Source organism: Phycodurus eques, chromosome 13 (genome assembly GCF_024500275.1).
Source record: "Phycodurus eques isolate BA_2022a chromosome 13, UOR_Pequ_1.1, whole genome shotgun sequence".
Classification (NCBI taxonomy): Eukaryota; Metazoa; Chordata; class Actinopteri; order Syngnathiformes; family Syngnathidae; genus Phycodurus; species Phycodurus eques.
Genome location: NC_084537.1, coordinates 19,096,090 through 19,117,964, shown reverse-complemented (window position 1 = coordinate 19,117,964; position 21,875 = coordinate 19,096,090). Strand labels below are relative to the sequence as shown.

Genomic DNA, 21,875 nt, shown 5'->3' with positions numbered 1-21,875 from the left:
AAAGAAGACAAACTATTGCTGTTGTACTTATACAAAAAGAAATGATTGAAACTGTTAGATATTGTAAAATATTATTTTTTATTGATTTTATTGTCTACGATACTTTAAGAAATGTTTATTTATTGGAAAATACACTTTGAGCAGTTTTTGTCTGCATTGTCCATTTTCTATAAAGAAGACAAACTATTTATGTTGCACTTTCCTAAAAAGAAAAAAAATCAAACCGTTGTACATTATTAAATATGTATTCTTATTAATGTTATTGCATACGATACTTAATTTAAGAAGCTTTCATTTTGTGGAGAATTTTGAGCTGTTTTTTTTTTTTTTTTGGTGTGGATTGTTCATTTTCCAAAATGAAGTCAAACTACTGATGTTGCACTTTCTTAAAAAGAAAAGATTTAAATTGTGATGTTACCTTTTTTTAAGCATGTTCTTTTTGTGCATATATATCATTTTGTTCATTTTGGGAATCCTTCATTTATTGGAGAATTTGCTTGTTTTCTGTGTGCATTGTTCATTTCCTGAAAAGAAGACAAACTAAAGCACTTTCATAAAAAGAAAAGCTTTAAGCTGTTTTGTATTAGATAGTCAGACTGCAATACATTGACTTGTGTTGTGTTCTCATGTATAAGTCTCTTCTCTCTGCCTTACTCATGTCTGGAGTCAGCGGTTGTCACTGTATAATTTGCAGACATGTTTGTACAGATGAGCAGAGGGGCGATGACGTGTTTGTTGACTCAGTGCACAGGTGTTACAGTGCTGTTACTTTTTTTTTTTACCAAACATAAAACACACTTGCAGTGATTTGTGTGTTCTTCTGCATACTCGCCCTCCGTTAGTTTATACTTAGCAGGACTCTGCAACGAAATGCTCCCAAGGCGATCCTGTGGCTTTCTGGGGAGTTTTTGACCATATAAGGAGAAGAGGAGTTGAGTCGAGCTTTCCTGTGGGAGGGTTCCCATTTCTCGCACTCTACATCTGATTCCTCCTTTCCCCTCTTTCCTCTCTTGAGTTTGTCCCAAACGCTTCTCCCTCTTCTTGCACAGATAAAACAATATATAGTGTGAAGATGAGAATTACATTTATCATTCTTACCTTAAAGGGTTTACCAACGTTGTGTGTGAGTGTGCGTGTGCTGACTGCATCCTGAGCTACCAAATAAGGCACTGAGCTCATGATGTGATGTGAGTTCATGTTCACGAAAGTGAGCTCGTGCCACTGATATTTATGACTTCATGCTTAGTTTGGAGGACGTCCTCAGGCAATGTTGTCGTCTTAAATGCCTAAAAACTAAACTAAATGTGAATGTTCATACACACAGTTGCAAAAAGAGTCAAGAATTTGCACAAAATACAGACTGTTTGTCTTTTTTTCCCTCATGCAATGTGACTGACTATTGTTCTTTGCCTTATAGCTGTCAATCCATGCAACGCTGTTGACTATTCTTGCCGCTCTTCACATTCACTTGTGCATGTATGGCGTACTGTAGTATACAATTTAAATATTATTACAGTAATCCCTCACTGTATTGTATTTCATTTATTGCATAATCAGTGCATCACAGTTGGTTTTTTAAAAGTCAGGGTTGTGCTATTACTCACCTTACCAGTCAGCTTTGTTGGCCAATTGATTTTAATGACTCACAAAAGGTGAGCTGAGTATCTTACGCATGTAAAACGCAAGCCACAGTCAGAGTTTTATCTCATAAATTCACAAATAATAAATAGCTCATAAGCTATAATAATATAATATATTCGCTATAATATAATATAAGCTCATAATAAATGAGCTTTTGCTGTATTCCTGTATTGTTGTCAATCCATGCTTATATGTGGACAATTTATTGACACGCGTATAGTTTTTCTCTTTTTTGCTGCTTTTAATATTCTCATCAATATATATTGCATCCTATTCTATTCCATTTGTCTATTATTATTCATGTATCGTTTTCGATCCATTCTTACTGTATGCATAGACAATATATTGATTAAATATATTGTGCTCTTCTTGCTCCTGTTCACATTCAAATGTGCATACAGTATATAACTTGCAATAGTATTCCATTTATATATTAATATTCATATATCGTTATTAAACAATGCTTATATGTAGACTGGAATATACAACCCACTTTTTTGATACAGTGCCGCCTGAGGGATCGAAGGTCACGGGCATTCAATGTTGGTTTGCGGCCTTGCCGCTTCCATGCAGTGATTTCTCCGGATTCTCTGAACCTTTTGATGATATTATGGACCATAGATGATGAAATCCCTAAATTCCTTGCAATTGTACGTTGCGGAAAATTGTCCTTAAATTGTTCGACTATTTTCTCACGCACTTATTCACCAAGAGGTGAACCTCACCCCATCTTTGCTTGTGAATGACTGCCTTTTTTGCCACCTGTCCCAGCTTTTTTAGAACGTGTTGCAGCCATAAAATTCTAAGTTAATGATTATTTGCTAAAAATAATAAAGTCTATCAGTTTGAACATTAAATAGCTTGTCTTTGTAGTGTATTCAATTAAATATAAGTTGAACGTGATTTGTAAATCATTGTATTCTGTTTTTATTTCTGTTTAACACAACGTCCCAACTTCATTGGAATTGGGGTTTTAGTATTCATATAAACTTATCAACCCTGATAGACTTGATTATGTCTTATGGACCATTAACTTACATTTTTGCGACATACAACACTGCTAACTAGTCTTTCTTCAGTACACATTTATGTTTGCATAACTGCATGCATAGCATAGTGTAATATTTTTGTTGAAATATTATTTTGCCATGTACAGATGTAAATCCATGCTTACATAAAATATTTATTGAGGCATGTATACGTTTTCTAAATCATATATCATACTAATTTATGTATAGTTGTACTAATATGTAGACACGATTATACTGTCCATATAGTATATAGATTATAAAATGACAATTTTTTTTGCATCATACAGCTCAATGTTGCTGACTGTACTTGCTGTTCACATTCACATCTGTATAGTATGTATGATATAACAAAGTTTTTTGTTTCTATATTATTTATTCATGTAAATTTGTCAATCCTGATACATTAGATTATACAGGTATATAAACTATTATGGGTCTGTACATGTTTTTTTTTTGCTACATACAATGCTGAAGACTATTCTTGCTGCTTTTGTTTACATTCACATTCTCATAATAGCATGCATAATATAGTACAGTATTCTGTTTAAATATTATTTATTCATGTACAGCTGTCATGCTTATTCATAGACTATGTATTGTTACATGAATAGATTTTTTTCCACACACAATGCTGCAAATTATCTTCTAGACTTATTTGTATAAAGATTATTAGATTGCCAATGGTCTCTCTCAGCGTTCTCGTGCAATTTTCAATGAAGACATTGTAACTGCAAGTTTGATGATGATGATGATCATGATTATGCTCGTCTCTATACATGCCAGTGGGGGGGGGGGAATGTCATGTTTCATTAAAATTTTTTAGCTTCAAACCAATGTTTCAGTTTATCATTCTGCATTCCTCCGGCCAATGAATGGCCTTTTCTGGTGCGTCAACATGCCCGAAAACTCAACAATTTCTGCATGTCTGTGTACCCTGGTGGAAATGTTTGCATTTTAGGGGTGCGGGACATGACTCCCGAGTAGTCGCTCAGTTGCGCTCGCTTGAAAAAATAAAAATAAAAAAATCGAAACAAAATTGGTTTGACTTGTCAATCATAAAGGGATGCACAAAAAAGTCTGAAAGACCCATGCCTGAAATTGAACAGGAACGGCCATTTTGGTCTGAAGCTGCAAAATGGCGACACTACAAAGCATGGCGTCAAAGTTTGATGGTCATTTCAAGGAGTCGCCATGAAAACGCAGAGGGGCCATCAAACCGTCACTATGATAAAAGTTTTAAGTCACATTTTTATCATTCTTAACTGGCATATAAATGCAAAAATCTGCTAACATTGAATGACTTTAATGACTGGAATCTTCCAGCTTCCTAATCTGTCCCCCAAAAAACAAAAAAAACAAAAAGAAAAGAAAAGTTTGCACCTGGCTGAACAGAGGCCTGGCGTGATGTTTGAAATCCAGTGGTAGTGTGACGCCGGCGGAGAAATTGTTCAAATTGATTTTCATAGGCGACGACGTGGCAAATGCAAGTTGATATTGAGATATATCGCTTATATGGTCACTGGCCACCATTCTTGTGATCTTTATTTTTAGCATGGGGGGCAGCTGGCACATAAGAGCAGAAAGCCAACACACATGAACGCTGATGTTCTGATGTTACACACCTACTCACAAACACACACACACACACACACACGCACCACAAACACGGACACACTGTACACCCACACTAACTTCCTGTTTCTGCTTGCAATTAGAAATTCTCACAGTTTCTGTTCTCTTCAATTGTGTTGTAATACATGAGAAGCAGGACAATTCCCAACATCTCACAAAAAACATCCTCCAAAGTCCTTTACAATAAATAGACGCCTGCCTCCTCCCATAAGGAAAACCATAAACCTGTAGTAACTGTAATTATTAAAGAGGCAACTGCTGAGCCCATCAAGTAGTCGCCGGGTTCTGAAAAATAAACGCCTCCCTCAGGATCTATGACTTTCTTTCCCCACTATGGAAAAAAAACAAGTGGTAGGAACTATTCAGTTCATACATCCTATTTTACACCTGGACATGAAAGAATTACTACTGAGCCCAATGTGTTGTTATCGGGTGCATCCTCCATCTACAAAAAATACACGCCTCCCTAAAAAGGGAGTAAACACGGAGTAATCACTTCAATAGTACATGATTGCTAACACATGTAGATTAATGAGTTAACTGGTGTGCCTATCAAGTAGTCGCCAGGTGTGCCATCAATTTATAATAAATAAATGCCTCCCTCAAATAGATGCCTCTCTTTACCTGTCAGGAAAAAAATAGGTGGTAACAGTAATTATTAGCGAGTCAACTGCTGAGCCTATCAAATAATCGCCATTTGTGCCATCCCCTTATGACCAATAAACACCTCTCTCAAATAAACGCCTCCCTTTTCCCATCAGGGGGGAAAAAAAATACAATTGTGTACTTGAGTTCATAGACACTATTGATCACACACACAACCACTAAAGAGTTACTGGCTGAGTCCATCAAGTTGTTGCTGGGTGCTTCATCCACTTATGATCAATAAATGCCTCCCTCAAATAGACTTAAAACATCTCATTACTATATATAAAATAAATCCTGCAATGTCAACAGTCCTTTACAGTTATAGGAAATTTATCTAAAAAAAGGGCCGGGCAGTAGCATTTAGCTTTATTGCATTTATGTTTGATGTCGCCTCACTCTGAAATAAGACAGGGGCTTATTTTCACTGGCACAGATCGTGTTTTTGTTTTTTTTTCCCCACCCGGAATGAAAACTATGCCTTTTCTAACCAACTCTGGTATTAACATCAATCTCAGCATTCCCAAGCCAGAACACATGTGGCAAAAGGGGGGTTGGGGGTGAAGGGAGCAGTGGTCCAAATATGGACATGTGCTGCCAAAACATCTCCACCACGTTGCTCCTCCAGAAGCATTTGAGAAGTTTATATTAGGGAGGGAGGGTTGCAGAATACGTAGTAGAGTAAGGGAGGAGGCGGAGGAGCAGGGGAGGGGGTGGACATGTTGGGGTTGTCACTGGGAGGACCGAGGTTGTCTCCACTTTAAATCACACGCAGCTCTAGCGGACCTTCACTTTTTGCATCCTCTTCCTCCTCTGTCGAGCACTTCTCTCCTCCTCTTTCGTCGCTCCTCTCCCTGTATTTCTAGCTCCTCAGCGCCATCCACAATCTGTTATTTTACCTCCTCGACCGACGCGTGAAACCCCAAAAGACCTGTCACCATGGAGGCCATCAAGAAGAAGATGCAGATGCTGAAGTTGGACAAGGAGAATGCCCTGGACCGGGCAGAGCAGGCCGAGACGGACCAGAAAGCAGCAGAGGAGAAATGCAAGCTGGTGGGTTTAACTTCATGGTCAAATTTCTTTGCTAAGATAATTTTTATATGCAATGCTATAACAGAACGCATAAGAAATATTGTTCGCAAAATCTATGTGACTCATTCGTCCCTCAATTATCGCCTTCTTTAACAAAACAAAAATGGGTAGTAACTGTACTTACGGCAGTTCACAGACACTATTGTTAACACGCAGACATTAAACCCGCCAAGTAGTTGTTGGGTGCATAATCCACGCCTCCCTCAAATACGTGCCTCACTTAATGATGCCTCCCTTTTCACATAAACAAGGTAGAACTGTACCTGTAATTACTTTAGTTCATAAATGCTATTGTTCACACTTAGACATTAAGTAGTTGTCAGGTGTGTTACCAACTTGCAAAAAATAAACGCCTCCCTCAAACAGATGCCTCCATTTTTATATCTGGAAGAAAAAAAACTGGTAGTACTGTTACTCCTATCACGTCGGTTTATAGATGCTATTGTTCACACTCGCACATTAAGCCCATCAAGCAGTTGCCGAGTGCCTCATTACATAAGACAAATAAACGCGTTCCACTAATAGAGTCTTCCTATTTCCCCATCAGGAAAAAAACAGTAAGTAGTAGTAGTAGTAAGTAGTAGTAACTACAATTAATTCAGTTCGTAGATATTATTGTTCACACAAGGACATAGCCCATCGCTTAGTTACCTGGTATCTCATCCACTTAAGACATATAAACACCTCCCTCACATAGTTGCCTCCCTCCTCCCATCAGGAGGAAAAAGCAGGTAGTAACTATAATTAGTTGAATAATCAACTTCTGATCCCATCAAATAGTTTCTGGGTCCCTCATCCAGTTAAGAGAAATAAACCCACCTCCTTTTTCTCATTATAAAGAATCAGGGAGTAACTGTAATTGTTTTACTTCAGAGACACTATTGTTCATACATGGTTATTGAAGGTCCCGTACTTTGCCAAACCAACTTTTTCTAGTATTTGGGATGTAATATTGTCTCGGTGATGCTTCAGTAAACGTGAAATAGGAATTAAAATTATCCACGCATTCCTGAGTTCCAGACGTTTTTCTGCCAAGATGCCTGAAATCAGGTCATTTGATTTTCTCAAGCTTATCTACGTCACTAGTGAAGCTCTCTGCCTTCCCTTTCCACTCCCAAGCCAGCGCTGTCAACATAACAAACACGTGGGCTCTCACAAGTGGGTCTTCTACATGGAGGCAACCAATCAGAGGAAAGGTGGCGGTCTTAGTCAAATATGGACAAAGCGGATACAAAACTGGGTAGTAGCTGTCAGAGTGGCCTTTTTTGGACTCGTATGACAAAACTAAGGTTTTTTCGTTGTTGTTTTTTTTTTTAAATGAAATTGACACTTTTATACTATATCCAAATTAAAGAGTCACTCTATGGAGGTCTAAATAGCCAAAACACGAGACCTTTCAGACTAAAAAGTAATTGTTGGCCACCTTATCCACTAAAGCAAAATAAACGCCTTCCTCAAATAACAGCTTGCTTCTCCCAATAGGAAGAAAAAGGTAGTAACTGTAATTACATGTGGACATTTATGAGCTAATGGCTGAGACCATCAAGTAGTTGCCAGATGCATAATCCACTAATGAAAAATAAACACCTCCTTTAAATAGACGCCTCCGTTTACCCATCAGCAAAAAATGGCTAGTAACTGTAATTACCTCAGGTCATAGACATTATTGTTCATATATGGATATTAAAGTGCTTACTAAACCTATCAAGTAGTTGTCCAAGGCCTCATCCACTTAAATAAAGGCCTCCCTCAAATAGATGCCTCCGTGTTGAACTCTGTAGCCAACAGCAGCACATAGGCACATACACAGCCTATCGGATTAATTACATTGTGGAGACTTAGCGCATTTTGTGAACGATTAGCGTGGCGATTAGACTGATATGCGGTCGTTCTGCGATGTTGTGTGCGCCTCACTTCAACGACGGGCCACTCGATAGGACCAAAGTGGAGTGTGGAGACGTAAGATTATCCCCCGAGGTGTCTAAAAAAAGACAATTACTGCTCCGTGGGAGACGGTGTCAACACATAGGTGTGCCAGGAATGACAGAGAGATGCAAACAAAGCCAGGAGCCTCTATTAAATCAAGTGGAAGTGCTCCCCCTACGTCCCTAAGGGAGCACTCGGTTGCCCACCGAGCTCGTCTTCCACATAGGGAAGAGTCAGCATGAAATTCTAGACGACAGAGCGTTTGTTAGCGCTTTCTTCGCTATTCTTGGTGTGGCGGATGGCATAATACACCATCAAGGTCCATCAGCTGCAGTTTAGCCACGGTCCTCAGGGAGGGTCTACTCCAGTGTAGCCAAACCCTCCTCAAGTCCTGTCATAAACACGCTTGATGTTCTGCCATTTTGGCAACCTTGATCTGTAACCACTATGTGAACCAGAAAAGCACACTGAGTAGGGTGCAAGACCTCCGCCAAAGCCAAGACGGTCGGCCACTCCAGCTCTGTAGGTGCAGCTCCATCTAGTGGGTCAATGCCCCGCTCAGCCCAAGAGTGTGTGTGTGCAGTGTGGAGTCACCTCCAAACCTCTCTGCTCATGAGCACCGCCCTGCTCACGCACGTAAAAACACTTACCCTTGACTCCATATTCTTATTTTAATCAGCTAAGCGGGCTAGCCAACTCTAGCTAAAACACTTACCCGTGACTCCATATTGTTATTTATTCAGCTAACGCAGCTAGCTCATGTTAGCTAAAAGACCCGTGACTTAATATTATTTATTCAGCTAACCTAGTTAGCTATCATTAGCTAATGTTTACATTTACAGATAGCTTACACTTGTATAATAACGCAACGTACCCGTGACTAGTCCATATTATTTTGAAAACTACAATCTTGCCGCGTGAGCAGAGAGGCTGCGCACGTGCGAATGAACTTGTTTTTTTTTTTACAGTATTAGCTTAAATAGTGGCCATCCCTCTCAAATAAATAAATGCCTCCCTCAAGTAGACGCCTCCCTTTAACTTTTGTAGTAGTATTGGTAGTAACTATACCTACTTAAGTTCTAGTTGCTATGGTTTGAACACGGACATGAGCCCGTCAAGTAGTTGAAGGGTGCCTCATCCACGTAATTGTAAATAAAGACCTCACTCAAATAGACACCTCTTTCCCCATCAGGAGGGGGAAAAGAACAGGCAGAAACTGCAATTACTTTTTAAAAAGAAATAATTTCAATTAAATTACATTAACGCGTTCATTACTGACGGCCCTGGTGCCTCATCCACCCTATAATAAATAAATAAATAAATAATAATAATAAATAATAAATGCCACCCTTGAATAGAGTCCTCCTTTTTACAATCAGCAAAAAAGGGCAGGAAATGTAATTACTTACGAGTTGATTTACTGGTGAGCCCATGAACGTAGTCCCCTGGTGCCTCATCAATTACGATGAAAAAACGCCTCCCTCATATTGATCGATTCATTTTTCCTTTAGGAAGAAAAAAAAGGGCAGTAAATGTAATTATTTAAGACTAGAGTCAACTGCTGAGTCAGTCATTGCAGTCACTGGGTGCCTCATCCACAATACAAATAAATCCATATTTGCTGAGCAAATTAAGCATCCACTTAAGATGAATAAATGCCTCTCTCAATTAGATACCTGCAGTACTTTTCCTATCAGGTAAAAAAACATTATTTGAAACTGTCAATATCTCAGTTCAGATTTGCTACAAATAAATATACGCTCCTATCAACTATTATATTATAAAATTTAAACTTGTGACACCCTCCCAAACAAATGTAAAATAAAAATAATAACCCCCCAACACACACACACACACATGAACAGTTGTTAAAACTTGTTTGTAAAAGCTGCACTATTAATTGAAGAATGTCCACTTCGGACATTGCCAACACATGAAAAACATGAATTGTAATATTGCCAGTAATATTGTAATACGCCTCCCTATCTGCAGTTGATCAAATATACATGTTGTGTCTTGTTGTGAGTATACAGTACGTGTGATAGCAACCCTTTTTTTTCAACCTGTTTCCACAATATTACGTGATGACAGATGATTCGCTTGCCATAGTAACACCTGACTGATGTTTCAGCTGGAGGACGACCTGCTGGCTCTGCAGAAGAAGCTGAAGGGAACAGAAGATGAGCTGGACAAATATTCTGAGGCTCTGAAGGACGCTCAGGAGAAACTGGAGCTGTCCGAGAAAAAGGCCGCGGACGTGAGTTGGCCCGATGCGATGCCACCCGAGGCGCATTTTCCACATGTGGGAACACAGAGTTGTGGCCACCTGACAAAGTATCGATAGCCACATTTGCGAATGTCCGCAGAGTTAAGTATCGGATGTGAATGCAGAGGCTTGATTTGAAACAGAGCTTCTTGTCAATCAGAATAGGTTCTTTTTTTTTTTAATGCTAAATATTACCATAACATACTGTCACTTTAATGCTGCATAAGTAGTTTACAGTATATGAAAGAACGATTTTTAACAAGTTTACTTGAATAAAAGTCTGAAATAGCAGAAAATATTAAAAACACACACTTTGATAGAATTATTACAAATCCAATAAAATAATAGGCGTATACAGTGGATGTAAAAAAGTCTACACACCCCTGTTCAAAATGCCATGTTTTTGTGATATAAATAATGAGATGAAGATCATTTCAAGACTTTTTCCACCATTAATGTGACCTAAAACCTGTACAACTCGGTGGATTTTTTAAATATATTTTTGAGTGTGAAAGTAAAAATCATCAACTGAAATAATGTTTGCAAAGGTGTGCACACCCTCTTATAACTGAGATGTGACTGTGTTCAGAATTAACAAATGTAAAAGAAGAAGAATCACCTTTATTGTCGTGGACATGCATGCACAGAGAACATGCATGTTCTCTGCATTTTACCCATCACAGTGAACACACACACTTGTTAGTGGAATGCACTGGAACAGGGAGCAGCTGAAGCACCCAGGTAGCAGTTTGGGGTATCATAGTCTTGCTCAAGGACACCACAGCCGTGAGTCCGGGGGATGTTGGCGAATGGTCCGGTCGGGGTCTTGAACCTAGGTCCCCCATGGTAGTAGGTGATGATCTTAACCATTGGGTCACAGCTGCCCGGGAGGGCGCATGACAACGCAAACCACAGTCAAACTCATGGTAAAGGAGCCAGCAGCGGCCATTTAAAATGCCTCTGATTAATCTCAAATAAAGTTCAGATGTTCTTGTAGGGTTTTCTTGAAATTTTCTTGCTTTCTAGCAGAACCCTGAAGGTTTTGCCACCATTCTGCCACCATGTTTCGCTGTAGAAACAACCATACCTTTGGGAATTAACATTGGTTTCAATGGATCATAACTACATCTCCCAAACACGTGGGAAAAAAATTGAGCTGACATTGGCCATTTCTAAAAGGTATGCTGAATGTGATTTTGAACAAAGCCAAGTCCCAGTTATAAGAGGGTGTTCACACTTCTTTAACTTACCCTCTCAAAATGTTTTTTGTTTTTTTTTGTTTTGGTAAATTTTAAATGAGTTGCACAGTTTAGGAGTAACATTAATAGTGGGGAAAAGGCTTGAGAATATTTATCATTTTTATTTATATCACAAAAACATGGCATTTGAACAGGGGTCTGTAGACTTTTAAAATCCACTCTATAATATATTACATACTGTATGTCTATATAATTAAATACAAAATAAGGAAAAATATTGATTAAGATTATTGGCTCAAAGACACAACTATTTTCAAATTGTGGTAAAAAAATAAAATATGAACAATAAATACAATTAGATAAAAGAATAGAATAATGAATTCAAAATACACACAACAAAAGTGCATTAAAACTAAGAAAAACAACCAAAATATTTTTTTAAATAACCGCTAAATGGTGAAAAGATTATAATAAAAAATAAAATCATGTAATATACATAATTTAAAGTGTAAATCGCTAAATAAGAAAAGAATAATAAAATGAATTATTAAAATTATTGGTTCAAACAAACATTTTATTAAATTGTCATCAAATTTAACAATTTGTAATCAAATATAACAATTCAAATCTGAACAACAATAACAAAATAGTAGTATAAAACAAATATTAAAAATGCACACTAAATTGCTAAAATTATGTTCAAAGAAACAAAAATAAAAAGGATATAACAATGTAAAATAAAGAATAATAGCTCAAATGTACACCAATTGTTCTATATAATAAATAATAATTAATAAATATTCAAATGTGAAAAATAAGTATAAACAGCAACTAATCATTAAGATTAATAGCGCAAACACTAAATAGTTTTAAAATTGTGTTTAAAAAAATGAAATACAGTGAAGTAAAAATAAGATGAACAGTTAAGATTATTGGCTTAAATGCACACTAAGTAGCTATACTATATTGTGCTAAAATAAAGAGGTAAAAATAAAAACAATCGAAAACAGTCAAAATATATTGGCTCAAAATAAATACAAACTAAATAATGGAATCAAAATAATGAGTAAAATACAGTATAAACAAGAAAAAATACAATATAAATAAATGTTTTTAATCTGGATTTTCTTTTCAAAACTTTTTTACGTTATCTTTATTTGGATGATAAAGAAGGGTGAAATCCTATCTGACTTTTTGTTGTATTGCTATATCTTCCTGACGTCTAACTGCTACGTGGCTTCACAATGCTTACGATGGAGTATAGTAGTTGTATGATGAAAAAATGAGAACTAAAACATGCATAAAAACACATAAAAGCCACATTGCCTTCGAAAACCACAACAAAGAAGAAACAGAACACTTTTTCCAATAAAGCCAAAATTGCACCCATGAATCAAATCATCATTTTTGTCATGTTGTATACTCCAAACAAACAAACAATAATACAGTAAGTCTGCTCCATCTTTTTTTTTTTGAGAGTGTGGAGCAGCACGGGCACTCTTGTTGAGAGTTTTTGGCGCTTTTTGTCTCAAGCACAGACAAAAAGTGGGCCAGCCTGTAGTTGAGTAGGAATGCCAGGAATGCAAGCTAAAGCAAACACAGAGCACAGTCCAATGAAATCAACGTTCAGGCCTTATTTGGAACAGCCATTACTCATACGCGAACTCTTACAAAACATATCATAGTGAAGAACCTTGGAATATAAATCGGGATGTTTGAATTAAGGCTCGTGCATTGTATTAGGATTTGTAGCATGAAAATCTACAAAACAATAGATTCATAAATTCCGGTCACTCAGGCACATCCCACTCGGAAAGTTAGAAAGAAAAATAGCCCCCGACACCAGTTCATCCGATTGACGTGAAATTGGGTGGGCATGTCTATCATGACAGGATGCACGGAAAAGTCTCAAGGATCCTGGACCCGTGCACGGAATTGAACAGGAAGTCAGCCATTTTCGTTTGGAGTAGCCATGTTGCGCAAATTCCAGGGCCCGTGAAAAAGGGGCTGAAACAAATTAGTCCGCAGCATCGGTTTTACTGATCAACAAGAAAATGGGTGGACATGTCTATCTTAACAGGACACACAGAAATGTCTCAAGGACCCATTCCTGAAATCGAACAGGAAGACAGCCATTTTGGTTTGAAGCAGCCATTTCAGGCAAAATTCCAGGGGCTTGCCCTTTGACAAACTCCGACTAGAAAACTGGACCGAGTGAACCCCAAATGGAAGCAGGTAGGCCCCATGCCAGGCAGATCAGTGTTGCTAAATTACAAAGCTGTTTCTAATACATGACAACAAATGACATTTATTGTTCGGTGAAAGCAGGGGAGAAAAGAGTCTAAGGTTGAAAGGTCAGTTTCCCCTTTAAAACAGCACCCCACCCCACAGACACACACAAGCCAGTGATGTCAATAAGGAACTGCATGATGATAACCATAGAACAGGAAAGGCAAGTTATAGTGGCATCCCTCTCTAGTTTGTGTTTGTAAGGAATCTGTGATTAGTTTTGGTGGCGGTGTGGTGGTTTATGTGATCTTTGGTCTCGCAGTTAACGTTTCTGGGGTCAAATCAGTTTCACCGAGCAACATTACATTTGGTGGGCATGTCTATCATAAGTATTCCCACAAAAAGTCTGAGAAACCAATGCCTACAGAGACACAGGGAGTCGGCGTTAAAGTCAGCCTTAAAGGGAATTCACCCTAATGAGACCAAAACCTGATTAGGATCGGCCAAGCTTTTTTTTTTTTTTTTTTTTTTTTTTTGCCTCAACATTACCTAATGAGGGTAGAGTGTGGTGTCAGAGTTTGGCAACCAATTCAATGATTAACCATGTAAAATGGGCGTAAGGGCTCATTTCCTCATTCAGTCTGAGGAGGATGATGACAAAGAAATGTGTGAATAAAGCAACTGTGAGGAAGGATAAGGAATGTGTGGGAAGGGGGGTGGGGGGGGGGGGGGGTATGGATCAAGGAGTAAAGGGTCGCCGCACGATGGCTGTGGGCCCAAATCAGTTGACATTCCACCAGGCTGTTGAGGGTCTACAAACACACTTGAATGAGGATTACAAGCAAGAACCACCACCCCGACCCCCTTCTAACTAGACCTCCCTTCGTCACCCCACCAAGACAATAACGTCACTCCTTTCCCATGTGATGAATCAGCTACCGAATCATATCAGACACCCCCTCCAAAACACACCCCGTTTTATCAGAGCAGAAAAATGCATTTGCCTTATAAGTCCACTCTTGCCAAAGTACGATCACTCACACAAGAGGCGGACTTTGCTCACCTTATTGTTTGCGCATGCTCACACTGACACACGAAAGCACTTCCTCCCCTCTCTGCCCCAAGGTGACGTCACCCAGACCCAAACTCTTGCCAGGATTGGAGGAATTGGCCATAAATTTCCCTGCATAGCCTCCCTCCTCCCTGCTTACACATCTCCACACTTCCCGCAACGTCACTTATTTCCTGCTCGGGGAGGAGCAGCAAAAGCAGAAAGAAGAAAAAAAAAAAAAAAGTTTTCCGCAAAAAAAAAAAAGTTTTGTGGAAGGCATACCGGTCACAAAAAACTTTCTGGGGCGCTTTGAGGCTCGATCTTGTTGGCTTTTCCCGCATCGTTTATCGGAGAATTCGACGATAATAATGGAGACGGTGAAGAAGAAAATTCAAGCCCTGCAGCAGCAAGTTGATGAGGCGGATGAACGCGCAATGGCCGTACAAAGGGATCTGGACACAGAGAGGGAGCTTCGCGAAAAAGTGAGCTTTTCACCATAGAAATCCATCTTTTTTCTTCTTATATTTTTACAATTGGGGAAGCTTGAGCTTAAACAGCCCACTGAAGTCCAAAAAAAGAGCACTTCTCGATGATGCTTTTACATCAGAATGAAGTTTTACAGCAGAAGCCCCACCCTACCATTTGTTTAAACACTTTATTTTGAATTGTTTAAGTGTTTACCATGGATGAAACGGCAACCCCGGACAAATTCCCGACCTCATTTGGGGTGTGTTATGTTGTTATGCACTCATAAGTATGTATAACGTGACTTAAAGTGAGAGAAGCTCGTTTAGAAATACGTTTGGTTTACGTGAAAACAAAGTGGGAATTTCATTGATGAAATTGGTGAAATGGATCATATTTATTTTTTAATAAATTGATGTATTATTTTTTACGTTTATTTTCCATTTTATACATTGAAAATAATGTATTAGGATTATGATTTTATATATAAAATCATAATCATGTCGTAAAAAATCATAATCATATAGTAAAATCAAAATCATATGGTTTTTAGACTTTAAAATATATTTCTTGATTTTGTTTTTTCTAATAAGATTATATGTCGAAAGATTATATGTCATTTCTAGACTTATTTCCTGTCATTAGATTTTGATAAAATTGTAAATTTATAAACAATTGATAAAATATTGTATTATTTTTTAAAATATTTTTTCCCCATGTTTTATGAACTTGTTAATTCCTAATTATAAAACATTGTTGTTCACATATTTATTGTCTAACTACATTTTAAAATGTAATAATTTATTTTGTTTTCTACATTATATATACACAATATATACTTTTAAATTAAGAAAGTGTATACTCTTTATATTTTTCTATATTTTAAAATGAAATTGTCCAATTTTGTTAAATACATTTTCTCTCTCTCTCTCTCTTTGTGTGTGTATATGTGTGTGTGTATATAAATATATATATATATATATATATATATATGTGTGTGTGTGTGTGTGTGTATATATATATATATATATATATATATATATATGTGTGTGTGTGTGTGTGTGTGTATATATATATACACACACATATACATGTATATGTATATATATATATATATATATATATATATATATACACACATATACATATATATATACACACACATATACATATATATACACACATGTACATATATACACATATATATATATATATATATATATATATATATATATATATATATATATATATATATATATATATAAAACAACCCATCCAAAATTATAATAACACGTTGTGGTCCTGGGGAAAAGGGGCAAAATAGTCTTTTTGAAACTCAACATTAATTGAGACATGGCTTCAACTTTAAATTTACGTACAAAAAAGGCTTAAGCCAAACATCCCAAGTTACCACCCGCTCTGAAACAGGAAGCAGCCATCATACTGTGTTATCAATGCCACAGGAAACAGGCCTCTGCAATGTGTCTTCCCAAACATCCAAGGTAGGATGAGGATGAGGATGAGGGAGCGCTCACGGAAACGTAGTGAGGCCAGCTGTACCTCTAAGCGTACATCACCAGCAGTCCTTTTTGGAGGTCATCTGCACTTGGTCAAACTGTAGGAATTCCAAGTGATGTCACTCATTTGCATGAAACAAACAAGCACCTGAGGAAGAAGGAGGGGGAGGGTATTACGGGTAGTTGTGGTGGTTCCAGCAATCTCCTTCTTCTTTGGACAATGGCGTGTTTCCTTGTTCAACTCTGACATCTGCCTCCCTCCCTGTGGCGCTACAGGCGGAAGGCGATGTGGCGTCCCTGAATCGCAGGATCCAGCTGGTGGAGGAGGAGCTGGACCGGGCCCAGGAGAGGCTGGCCACGGCCCTGCAGAAGCTAGAGGAGGCTGAGAAGGCAGCGGACGAGAGCGAAAGGTGACAGTGAAAGCATGACTACATTACCCATAATGCAAAGGCACAAACTAAATAAATGCATAATGTTTTTGTGTGAGAGTTTCCGTCTAGTCTAAAGGCTTTGCAGCACATCGTAAACCCTTTTTCTGTTAGCATCTGGCTAACACGCACACCATATATTGTTCATGTTAGCATTTAGTTCACAAGTTTAGCTTCGTTAGCTTTTTGTGCCTGCAAAAAAGCCAAGCTTGTTTCCTGTTAGCATTCAGCTAACACGCACATAACCTAAGCTTGTTTTATGTTCTCATTTGGCTCACAAGTTAAACTTTAGGGGTGCAACAACGCATTGTTAAAATTGATACAAAATCGCGAATTAAAAGTGTTGGCAACGAATTTCATTATTGATTCGTTGCGTCACACAATTGTTACGTCAGTCATCGGGTGCGAAGGCGGATGCACTGCCGTGTCGCAGAGCAGTGTGACGGAAGTAGAGTCATATTACATTGGAGCCATTGTTTTTTTGTTTGTTTATTTCTTTTTTTAAACATGGCCGGGGCGTAGAATGAGAATTTCACCACAGTACACAACACCTAATAGACAATGTGTTGCTTGCAAGCTTTGAAAAGGAATCAGTGTTGGATGGAGGATGCAAGCTCAAACTTGTCACTCAAGAGTGGATATGTACAGTCTGATATCATAGTTTGATGGAGAAATAACAGGCAAAATGTTTGCGCAGCAGGCTGTTTACTTGTCACTCCCGGTCGTAGTTTACTGTAAAACCAACACTTAAACAACAAGCGTTCGCTAACTTACTGCTAACATACAGTCATGTGTAAAGCTAAGACAAGCTAATTGTAATTAGCACCGATGTTACAGTATTTATAAACATTCAAACAAAACAAACAGTGCAGCTGTGAGTATTATATACTTACCTTCTTGTATAATAGCTATTATTAAATAGATGGGAAATATGTGTAATCATGTTATCAGTCTTCAACAACAGATAACAGATGTGCGTCACGTCAACACAAGATGGGGGGGTGGGTAGTATTTATTTGTCGAAAAAAGATTGACCAAATTTTGACATGGGAGGTTTCGTCCCTACTTAAGCGATATGTTGTACAGTTTTTCCTTTGTCTTTATTATTTATTATTTATTGTTCTGACAGCTCAGGTCCTTTTTAAACAACACAAAGTACCCTTTTTGTGCACTTTAATTCATTGTATTTGGCTATATTTGGCACATATGTATAGCATACTTTTGTGTGTTGGCCCATGGCCTATTGTAAAGCTATATTTCTATATATATTTTCTTGGATTAGTCATAATTTATTGCTTTAAGATGTCTGGGATGTTCACGCAGCAATCTGAGATGCTGTTTTTCATAATTTTCATAAAGGGATAGACGTTTAAAAAATTTTTTTTGATCTGATTGATTAATTAATCTAAAATAATTGACTGGTTCATCCATTATTAAAATAATCGTTAGTTACTTATATTTGTTAGCATTTTGCAACTGCAGCACACCATAAGACCATTTCCTGTTGACATTTGGCTCACGTTTAGTTTAGTTAGCTTTTTGCATTTGCAGCGCACCATAAGCTTGTTTCCTGTTCGTATTCGGTTTACTCACACAGCAGAAGCTCGTTCCATGTTAACGTTTCGCTTCAAAGTTTAGCTTGGTTAGCATTTGGTACTTGCAGCACACCCTCAAACTTGTTCCTGTGTTAGCATTTGCTCACGTTTAGCTTCATTAGCTTTTTGTTAGCTTTTTGCACTTGCGCCACACCGTAAGCTTGGCTCATATGTTTAGCGTTGTCATCTTTTTGGCGGTGGACCATTTCTACTCTGTTGCTAACCAAAACAGCAGCACCTTTTGACAAACATAAGCAGTCTCTTGGATTAAATAAATCTTACTGCACGTAGTCAAGTTCTCTGTGCAGTAATAATGATGATCTGATGTTAACGCTAACGACGATCAGTGTTCCATGTACACTGTCGCTGGTCGCTCCACAATGTTGTGTGTGTCCATGTCTATGTTGAGGACAGCTACGCTACTTACAGTATTTTTGTCGTTTTTCTGCATTCCCTCATTATTTATTATTATTAAACAAATGCAAAATATAAAGGCCTAATTGATGCCGGCCTCCATCGACAGTTAAATAGTAATATGTAAGAGCATTCAATTAATTTGCATTATGATGCTCACCATGGGCCTTTTCAGAGGCATGAAGGTGGTGGAGAACAGAGCCATGAAGGACGAGGAGAAGATGGAGATCCAGGAGCTGCAGCTCAAGGAAGCCAAACACATCGCAGAGGAGGCTGACCGCAAATATGAGGAGGTGCGACAACCTGTCCGCATGCTTTGTGGTGTATTTTTTATTTTTTTGCATTGTTTTGTGCTATAATTGCTGTGTGTATGTGTCAACAGGTGGCCCGTAAGATGGTGATCCTCGAGAGCGACCTGGAGAGAGCAGAGGAGAGGGCAGAGGTTGCAGAAGTGTAAGAGATGGAGGAAATAGGATGCATTTATTATAGAATGTCAATTTTTCTATTCTAGTTTTCCATTCAAATGAACTGAAGACCCTTGCAAGGCTAAATGTATGAATTAAAGCATGGGTGGGCGACATAACGCCCGTGGGCTATAGAGGCTCCTGCCAAGCATTTGATCCGGTCCGCCATGTCATGCTAAAAACAAATAAAGGATCAAATTAACTTTTATTTAAAAATAAAAACATTTGAATACGTCTGAACCAATCATCTTGTTGTCTCTGCCCCCATAGGAAGTGTAGCGACTTGGAGGAAGAGCTGAAAAACGTCACCAACAACCTGAAGTCTCTTGAGGCCCAGTCTGACAAGGTAAACTTTTTTTTATTTTTATTTTTTTACTGCCTCCATAAATGAAACAGGCTTTGAACCTGTCTCGTTTTGAAGCAAATAAGAATAAAAATGTGGATAGAGGAATTAGCTTTGTCTTTTTAACATTCACGTCACAATGGAAACATCCCCCCACCTTACCACTTATTTGTGGTATTGAGTTAGCCTCGTTGATGCTGCACCAGTTCAACGACTCTTATCATAACACAAATCCCTATCTTTTGTGCATCTTTATTCACTGCCATCTACTGCCTCGTTCTTTTCAGACTACATGCTGCCGCTTGCATAAAATGGAGCTTTCACAAATACTCAATTTTTCCCCTTTTTGGGCAAAAAATAAAAAATAAATCTGATACTGGTTTAACTGATCGATCGACACAAGATTTAGTGGACATGTCTATCATTACAGGGCGCACGTCGGTCTTAGGGTCCCATGTCTGAAATGGAACAGGAAGTCACCCATTTTGGTTTGAAGCAGCCATTTGGGGCCAATTCCCAGGCTTGTACTTCCTCCGATTAGGGGATTAGTATCCAAGACAGAGGGGCGGGGCTAAATTATGAAGTATTTTTTGCCTATGCCATAAAATGTGGGCCATTTAGAAGAACAATTTGGTTGACGAGTTCTTTTTGTCTTTGCAGTACTCAGAGAAAGAAGACAAATATGAGGAAGAGATCAAGGTCCTGAGTGACAGACTTAAGGAGGTTAGATAATGGCTGTATGCGTCACTTGTTCTTCACTAATAAGTCAATTCTGGCTATCTCATGATCCTTTCAATAATTTTTTCTTAAAGGCGGAAACCCGTGCGGAATTTGCAGAAAGGACAGTGACCAAGCTGGAAAAGTCCATAGATGACTTGGAAGGTTTGTTTATCCCCACATTTCTTCATGTGTCTTTTTTAACCCACCTCTAAACCTGACTTGTCTTCTTCCTCTTCCTGCTTTTTCCCTTCTGATCCTGCTTTCCTATCCGCCTTGCTTTCTGACCTTCAGACGAACTGTATAATCAGAAGCTGAGTTACAAGGCTATCAGCGAGGAACTGGACCATGCCCTCAATGATATGAACACCTTGTAAAAAAACAAAACAAAAAAAGCTTTCACGCCACCGCTGCTCCTCTGTTTTCACTTTTGCTTTTTTGTCTTCTGGCTTGGCGGTGACAATGGGAGGGAAGTGCCTTTTCTCTCTTTATAGCTGACTTTCTTTCTTCTTAAAGCTCAATAAAGACATCTTCTATTTTACCCTGTCTCCTGTCTTTCTACTTTTCGCAAGACACAAGGGTCGTATTTATAGGTTTAACTATTTTTTTTTTCATCATCAATGTGATCTTTTCATTGCATTTTATGTCTGACCCGCTCATTTTTCCCCATTGCAGATAATCTATCGCATGCAAAAGAGGAAAACGTAGGAATGCAACAAGTCCTGGACCAAACACTGCAGGACCTTAATAACTTGTAAAAACGCCAGCGAGAAGAAGCACCTCAGACGAAGTTTTGTAAAAGAGAAAACATTCCCTCCAGCTTCTATAGCCCAACAATAACCACAACAACAACAACACATTTAGTCCTTTTTATATATTTATGGTTATTTGTTCCCTCCCCGTCCTCCCTTTTTATAATGGTTTTGGGTCCATATGATTTAAAATTTTGGCGCTGGAACATTTTGTTGAATAAAACCTGACCAGGATGACAATCATGCTGTTGTTGTTTATTATTGAAAATCTGCCTGTGTGTTATATTCCAGATAGGCTGAACATATTCAATACTAGCGAGTAAGTGGTTTTGATTTTTGTAACTTGCACAACCAGTATAATAATTGAAGTAAATTAAAATTTAAAGTCACAAAATGGTGGCTTCAGTATCATATTATATATATATATTTTTTTTTTTTCTCATACATTTTCAACTGAAACGGGTAATA

General features: G+C 38.1%; 1 protein-coding gene across 2 annotated transcripts; it reads left to right on the top strand.

Moving 5' to 3' along the window:
• Nucleotides 1–5,686: 5,686 nt before the first annotated feature.
• LOC133411328 (tropomyosin alpha-4 chain-like) lies at nucleotides 5,687–21,650 on the top strand. 2 transcript variants are annotated; one of them, XM_061693564.1, is made up of 9 exons: nucleotides 5,687–6,002; nucleotides 10,099–10,224; nucleotides 16,971–17,104; nucleotides 19,307–19,424; nucleotides 19,514–19,584; nucleotides 19,866–19,941; nucleotides 20,599–20,661; nucleotides 20,751–20,820; nucleotides 21,331–21,650. In XM_061693564.1, the coding sequence occupies exons 1-9, from the start codon at nucleotides 5,889–5,891 to the stop codon at nucleotides 21,411–21,413; spliced, it is 855 nt and encodes a 284-aa protein (XP_061549548.1). In that variant the 5' UTR covers nucleotides 5,687–5,888; the 3' UTR covers nucleotides 21,414–21,650. The 2 variants fall into 2 exon arrangements, with proteins under 2 accessions (XP_061549548.1, XP_061549549.1); XM_061693565.1 differs by lacking the exons at nucleotides 5,687–6,002; nucleotides 10,099–10,224 and adding an exon at nucleotides 14,891–15,194.
• The last annotated feature ends 225 nt before the right edge of the window (nucleotides 21,651–21,875 follow it).